Source organism: Eptatretus burgeri, unplaced genomic scaffold (genome assembly GCF_056783735.1).
Source record: "Eptatretus burgeri isolate ZD-2024b unplaced genomic scaffold, Ebu_testis_v1 Ebu_testis_scaffold_107, whole genome shotgun sequence".
Taxonomy (NCBI): Eukaryota; Metazoa; Chordata; class Myxini; order Myxiniformes; family Myxinidae; genus Eptatretus; species Eptatretus burgeri.
Window position 1 is genome coordinate 85,063 of NW_028222057.1, and position 8,240 is coordinate 93,302.

At 47.1% G+C, this 8,240-nt stretch overlaps 1 protein-coding gene across 1 annotated transcript in view; it reads right to left on the reverse strand.

Annotated features, from left to right (window-relative positions):
• LOC147007560 (coagulation factor VII-like) overlaps window positions 1-2,852 on the reverse strand; it is a gene marked incomplete at its 5' end in the record, with an annotated part of 37,497 nt that extends 34,645 nt beyond the window's left edge. Inside the window, 3 exon segments of the mRNA XM_085866892.1 lie at window positions 422-564; window positions 1,710-1,853; window positions 2,726-2,852. Coding sequence (XP_085723018.1) covers window positions 422-564; window positions 1,710-1,853; window positions 2,726-2,852 — 414 coding nt within the window.
• Window positions 2,853-8,240: the final 5,388 nt, after the last annotated feature.

Consider the following 8,240-nt stretch of genomic DNA (forward strand, 5'->3'; position numbering starts at 1 on the left):
GTGCATTGCCAATTATAATGGGGTATGAAAGACCAGTTGTACATCAGCATTCCTATCATGGCTGGTATTACAGGGTGCCGCACAAGCTGTCAAACTGTGATATGATTCCTGGTGGGGTCGAATCCAATTAACGATTCTCGAACTGGTCCAGTGGATGTGGTGCATCACAGAGGACACCATGGCGTCCAGAGTAACTGAGATAGCTATCGCATCTGCAGAAGTATGCATGTGCAAGAACCTAAAGTGTCTTTCTGAGAGGATATACATTTGGGCCATTACCATAGTAAAATTGGGCCTGGCAATGTGGTGAAGGATGCGAGTATGGTAATTTGGTAGACTAATTTGATTATATGCAAAGATGAGGCTAACACAGATAGGAATTATTACATGATTGAATAGGTCATAAAGTCAGATGTAGCACCTGCCAAGGACATTGACCTTTTGGACACTCCTGTCCCCCAACGATTCGACCTTCTTGTGGGAGCACCGCCATGCCCATGTGTGCCGAGCCATTGACGGGTACCCTCGATGGAGGCCTGACGACTAAACCACAGGGAAAGTCATCTGGAAGATACAATCGGAAGTATGTCGTAGTGTGTGGTCATTTCAACCGACTCATAAAAATGTCTTGACTGTTATATTGGAAATCATCATCATTCTAAAATACGCAATTTGTGTCTGTCTGTCTGACCTTTTATGACTACGCTACAATTGGTTGTTACTTATCTAATCTCAACCAAATGTTGGGGTCTACGATGGAGTTGATCGTGACTTTGTTTGCCCCCCTTCCCAAGAGGTTTTTCCTCCTTGGACAAATTCCGTGTTAAATATATATAAATAGCTTATCATGGCATTTCGTGGGGCAACCCTACCTGAAGTTTAAAAAAAAAAAACATCACACCCATGTCCGAAAGAAGCGGTGCAGTTTGGCCTTTCCTTCTCGTGATGCTAAGAAGAAAGGAGGATGGGATCAGCTGGAGGAAGGGGGAAGGGTTCAGCTGGACTGCTGGAGGAAGGAGGGTGGGATCAGCTGGAGGAAGGGGGAAGGGTCCAGCTGGACTGCTAGAGGAAGGAGGGTGGGATTAGCTGGAAGAAGGGGAAGGGTAAGCTGGAGGAAGGGAGAAGCGATTCACATGAACAACAAAGCTGGAGGGAGTGGTGGAAAGGAGTTTGCTCAGAGGGGAATAAAGAGGGATCCAAGGATTGGAGGTTTGACGTGAGCTCAGACTGGCAGATGACAATCACCTTGCACACCATTGTGAGTTAAGCAATGGTGAAGAAAGAACCTGAGATCATGACATGGTTCATAAATTTCTACAAATCGAGTTCTTGCGTTACAGATAAGATTTATCCAACACTGTATTGGAATTTTGCAAAAGTAATATTTTTGGCTGAAATGGTTACAGTTCAGGATAATTGTTAATATACGTCTGTTATATATGGTGGATCCAGGGTTTATCTACCTGAAACCAGAATCTGGTACATAAATGTTTGTTTATTTTTGTTGTTATTGTTGATTAACCAAGAAGAGCCCAATAGGTCATAAACAGGTCAGAGTCCCTCAATGTAAAAGTTTTTCAGGTGTGCATATAATGGCCCTTCAGGGTTTGTGGTGACGTGCCCTGTGGGATTCTGACCTGTTGCCAATGATTTACACCATGTGTGTAGAAAAGGTCAGATGTGACAAATGGAAGGCCGGACGAGCTCACCTTCAGGAATACAGCTGGTGTTGTCACGACCCAACTGGTAACCCTCGACACAGTGACACCGCACATTAAGTGTATTTGCCTCCATGGTACATTCGTGGTCACATTCACCATTGTTCACACGGCAGTGACGCCGTGTTACGGACACTGTGGAACGAAGGTCGAGAGAACAGGTGGACCACACAATTACCTGGATATGTCACCAATACTTTTCTTTATCTAGACAAGTATAGACTCATGGAGGAGCTAAGTGACATGGCAGCAAGATCCTGAATATGAGGGTCAAAGCTAAGTGGACAAAGGAAGACAAATGCCAGACATGTTTCAGATTATGTGTAAGGGTCCATCTGGATTCGGTACCCTGAGAGTTTATAAGTGCCGAGCCCGGAGGATTTTGTGATTTTGCAAAGACAACAGAGAAAAATCATTTAAATTTTATTTCTACACAATATCGAGGCTCATGGAAGAGCGAGAGACTGAGTAAAATTGCATGAAATGACAGTGGGGCCACATTTGGTCACAATATAAGCAAAGGAATAAGGAAAGAGGGAAGAAGGGATGAGGGAGAAACACAATAACCTGCAAGTAAGAGGGTAAGGTTAATAGGGAAGAAAATATCACGGGTATGGACAGGGGTGACATGAAATGGTGGTGCACCACCTGTTTGGGAAGTCCAAGAGGGAAGAGTAATACCATGAAAAACAATCAAGGTTAAGGTTTAAATACAGGTATTCAGTTCTTTTAACACTGTTTTTCTATGACTTGTAAAAACATATTTCGATAAACCAGCAGTGCTCTCAAGAATGTTGATTGATAAAAACTGCAACCGTTATACATTGCCCCTTTTGAGTGGTGGTTCGAGATAATGTCCTTGGGGATCTTCCACTCCTCTGCAGGTGTTGAGTGTGTTTGCTGACAAGTATGGAAGCAGCTTTGGAAGTTTATAGGTGCTGTGCAGGTGCTGTACACTGTAGGTGCTGGATATGTACTGTATCGCTACCGGATATCACTATACTTACTGACATCGCAGTTCTTGCCTTCCCAACCGGTTCGGCAGATGCAGGAGTAATATTCGCCAACGTCCTGGCACGTACTGCCATCATGGCACGGGTTTGATGTGCATGGGGTTTTTCCTGAAGCCCCAATAGATACCCAACATTAATTCTGACTCATTATCTGCTCAGAGATCTTTAGCAGTTTTATAAATTTGCATGAAGATCTCTGCATCACCTTCTGCACTTCACACTCAGTAAAAGTACCTTCATGTGCCCCTCTCTCCCCCTACTTTTCCCTCCCAGCTTAGCCCTCCCCAACCCCATTCCAGCCCTCCCCCTCCCACCAATCTCACCTTTACTACCCTCACCCTCCCTCCTCACTGTAAATGCATCAAGACTTGGGGGTGCAAATGGTGTAACAGGGGGTTATTTACACAGCCCTGTGACACCATTTGCCCCACTTATACAACAATGTAAGAGTTTTCAAACCAATGCGCCCACTTCATTCACTCATGTATGTAATATGTAAACAAATAACCCCAACCCAATTACTCTACTTGAACCTTTTTAAACTCAAAATTGGTGATGAAAACGTGCGAAACCATTCAAAATGTGGACAATCGATGTAAACGATCACTTTGCAGTTTAACTAACACGATCGATATAACAAGAAAGAGCAATCAGAGATTGCAGACCCTTAAGAACTTGTTTTGTGTGGCGTTTGTGTACCGGTGTGTTACGTAATTAATAAGAGACATAACTAGAACTGTCACTTTCTAATTGCTGGCAGTGATGACCGGTTCAGCCATTTCAGAGATTTTTGAAGGTGAAAAAAAACAAACAAAAAAAAACACAATATGGCAGCTGAACCAAGTGACCGATGAAGTCAATACATTTTGCGGACCATTTTCACCAGAAATGACCCTCAAAATTTTTCATACTGATCGGATGTAGCGTTCTACATATGCACTTATGACGTCACAATGAAGACACCTATGACGTCATAAAAAATTTCACATTCCCCATGAGGAGTACTTGCTATGTGCCAAGTTTCAAAATACCCTCTCCGTCGGCGAGGGTAACTATCACTTTGTAGTGTGGTTTTTAATGTGTGCAGGATTGTTTCTGGTTGTTCCAAACGATAATACATCATTATGGGTTACGAGGACAAGGTGAGTGATGAAGCGTAGGCTGGGCGCGATCATCTATCGATAATTCCAGCAATGTGTGTGTGTGTGTGTGTGTGTGTGTGTGTGTGTGTGTGTGTGTGTGTGTGTGTGTGTGTGTGTGTGTGTGTGTGTGTGTGTGTGTGTGTGTGTGTGTGTGTGTGTGTCCGCTGTTTCTCGACAACCACTGGTCCGATGTAATTGAAAATTACCAGGTATATTGCTGGGGACATGTGGATGTGGATGTCCTCGTTTAAGTTAAGAGTGTACAAGAATTATATCGGGATAACTCTGCTCTGTATCTGCTTTTGTAAGTTGCTTGTATTATTATTGCACCTTTCACATTTCTTCCTATCTCTGTTCACATACAACAACAAACAACATTCACTGTGCCACATACCTTTCCATGCCTGCCTGTTAATAAACCCTTTGTAGAAATGTTCCCAGCTCGTTTTCGTCTTTTCTTTCATTGATCCAGCATGGTCCATATCCCTTTTTCGCTTTAGCCAGTACTTTATTCCCAACTACCCATTCCCTTTTTAGCAGCCGGTACGTCGCTTGGCAGTGTTGCTCGGCTGCATCTGATCTGGTAAAAAAGGGGGGGGGGGGGGGGGGGAAGTGATCCCGGTTTGGACAAGGCGTACACGTCGACGTGTCCCCCGGTAATTAAGATCACGTGGTGCCACTTTTAGAGTAACCGGATTAACCAGACGAGGAGGGGGACCCTGAAAGTCACGTCGTTGAGTTGTGTCGTTCCACCGGTCAAGTTCTGAAAAAAAAAAAAAAAAAAAAAAAAAAAAAAAAAAAAAAAGCGACCTGCCGCATCATGGAATTATCCGATGTGCGACGGCCTGCAATTTCGAGTCTGAGTGGGATCACCGAGATCGTTCCCCCCCCGCCCTCCCTGGTGGATCTTTCTCACCCGACCCCCAACAACAAATATATATATATATATATATATATATATATATATATATATATATATATATATATATGTGTGTGTGTGTGTATTCTCTCTCTCTCTCTTTTCATATTAATATTATTATTAATGGCCTGTATTTATATTTATGTGTGAAAGAAAGCTTGTTATTTTTATTGTGTGTGTGTATATATATATATATATATATATATATATATTATTGTTATTCTAGCATAGCCTTGGATTCGCGCCCTTGCCGGCGTGCGGGCGGCCACGTAGCTCGAATCGCGGCACCATCGCCCACCGGACGGACAATCCCGGTCATTGTTGTTGTTGACCGCTGTTGTTGACCCTCGGACTAACGCCCCCGGGAACTAGTCACTAGGGTTGGCCTTTCGGCCTCACCCACGATCATGCCAATGCGGCCCCCCGCGTGGGATAGGGTTGTTCGCCAAATTCGACCTACCTAAGTACCACACACGGAGGGTAGACCGGGCGATCGCACCTCGCCGCAGGTGGAAACGGACAGCATGGGCCACTTTAGCGACCCGTTCCGTGCTATCGGACGAGATAACCGGCGGTGTTATCGTCAACCTCGACGGTTCCGATTAATGAGTATCGGGCGTATTTGGCCCACGACCAACCGCTGCATTACGTGAAGTAAGATGGAGATTCCAATTAGAGAAAAGACAGAAGCGAAACAGGCAGGAGAAACAGTTCCAACATAAAAAGCACATTTATTCCGCGGCAAACGGAAAGCTTGCACATATACAATTACCACAATATATGCACCAAAAGCAAATGTAACAAAAGAAGAAACAACAATTACGCATTTCCAAAAGCAATTGCAACAAAAGAAACACAATGCAGATCTCTACTACACGACCCCTACGCGAACACACTGGCAAGAACTTACACAGTTTTTACTTCACAGACGACGCCGACAACACATATACTCCAAAGCAAAAGAAAAAAGGGACCACCCTCAACGATAAGGGGGCAGACGGGCCTGGGGCCGAGACTGCGTCGAGCCTACCTACGTCTGGTGATGAAGCCGCAAAATAGGCGGCGGCGCCCGACTCCCGCGGGACTTGCGCTGGCACTGCCCTGGAATGGGTTGGGAACAGGGCCCCCTTCTCACACTATCTCACAGGGGGGGTTTGTTTATGCTCGGGGGAAAGAAGGATATCACAACGGCAGGTCCCGCGACGAGCCTTCGACCCACTGCGACACTCGGCCAGTTCCCCGGCTCTCTCCTCTGCGCAGCTCCCGACTCTGACACGAGCGCAGACCTCCACAAAGCTCCTTGGCTTCTCCAGACTCTCAGGACCCCGACAGACACTCTCTCGACTGATTTACTTGCCGCCGCCACAACTCTCCAACTCTTTCCCCGATTCGCCCGCGCTCGGCGGCCTTTATAGTGCGACAGGAGAAACCATATGCAGATTTTTGGATCTCAGGATCGGCTCGGGGCGAGGAGTGCCTTCGCCCATTGGACAGAGGAAAAGTGGGCGTGAATCATTCCTGATCCTCGAATCTGCATGTATCGTTAATACTCCGACGCGCCTGGAGGCGGGGCCAAATAAGCCCAAGCTACGCTGATAGGGCCAGGAACAGAAGTGGGCGTGAATCATTCTTGATCCGATTTCTCGGAAAGGCCGCTTTTTGCACCCGCTGCTCGGTGCGGCGCCCTGTCTGAGTCCAGGATCGGTGCCCACTAGCGGCGCGGGAATGGCGGTGATGCGATGGTTGTGAGAGCGAGATGTGACGGTAAAGGTCGTGGCTGTTGGCGTTGTTGTTGTTGTTGATGTGAAGCGGAGTTGCGGACGGTGGTTGTTGTGTGATGGCGGTTGAGACGTGTGGTTAGCTCAAAATAAAGATAGAACAGAAAAAACGGCTATCTTGGAAAGGGTGCCAGCCAGAATGAATGACATTTATTCCCTCGAAACAACGGGTTTGGGGCTAACTACACATATACTCACAGAGATATCTCACCTTCGGGACCTGAATGATGGTTTGCGGTGCGTCAACCACAACACTACCCCCTCCCCTTTTTACAGACTCGTCCCGAGTCTTCAAATTTTCGTGTGCCATCATGTGTAGTTCTCCCCTAGTACATTTTACCTACGGATCCCTGAGTGCGACATTCATGGCGTATTCATGTCCCCAAAATAAATAACCTGAGGAGCTGAGTAACGACCTAAACAAACTCACTCACACGGACGACTTAAATAAAATTGCCGTGCGCTGAACCGGGCTTGTGCCGGAGGCACACTCATATTTACAGTACATCTTACCTTAACTTACAATTTACACACTAAACCATGGCCCAGGATCAATGAACTCTTGAAAGCAGTTAGCAGGGAGCCAGGCTGCGCTCATGCAGTCTCTGGCTCAAACAATGCAGTATTGACGGAGAACGTGGCCGGCTGCTCACTTTCGCAGTCCAAGGCCTTCCAGCACAGCACTGAGCATATTGAACCACAACGGTGCATGGGCTGCACAAACACAGTCTCCGTGCCAGCTCAAGTGGCACATGCAATGAACACAACGGATGGATGGATGGACACAAACATGGTGCACGGGCCGCCACTGCAGGCCCATGTTCCCTTTACCAACAGGGCAGTTCTTGCAGCTTGCAAACTGTTGCTTTCTGATCACAGCGCACATGGCAATGAACCACAGGGGGGCAAAGCAAAAATGTGAACGGAGCTGGTGAACAGGGGCAGTGGGCATGGCATGGCAAAGGTGATCAGGCAAACACAGCCTGCAGAACAAGGCCGCTGCAGGCAAGCAGCCGGCAGATGAACTGGCCGGCACAGGCCTTGCAGAAAACAGCTGCAGACGATCCGGCCGGTACAGGCCTTGCAGCACAGCAGCTGCAGCCGATCCAGCCGGCACAGGCCTTGCAGCAAAACAACAGCTGCCGATGAAGCTGGCCAGCCTTCGCCGTTCAGTGGAGGTTGGTGGAGAGAGTGCGGTGGTGCTGGCCACTCGGAAGGCGGGCTCGGACCTATTCTACGGTCTCCCTCCCAACCTATCACCTTTGCCTGTCACTGTCTATACCCACTCCCTTAATTTGTCAAACCCCAATTTAGCCCCAACTTATTTTTTTTAATTTCTTTTTACTTCCCCACTATAAATCGTCCCCTAACCCCCTTTATCGTCCTTGTTCGGCTCACCTATCCTGTCACATAGCCTACTCCCAACCCCTATGTTCCCTTCCCGGAGAGGCGCAAAGGGAGAGCTAGCGTCTTGTGTCGAGGCCCAACGCAACCTCAAGATGGCCTCCCCAGAGTTCAGCGATCTATAACACAAAGTGGGTCCAGCGACCTAGCGAGAGAAACGAGGAGGATGGATGGTGCGGAGGGGTACATCTCCTAATCTGCCTAACCATTAACTCTTAAACTGCCCCGGGGCTTTCAACAAAGCGCCTCTCGCTTAAACTATTGGT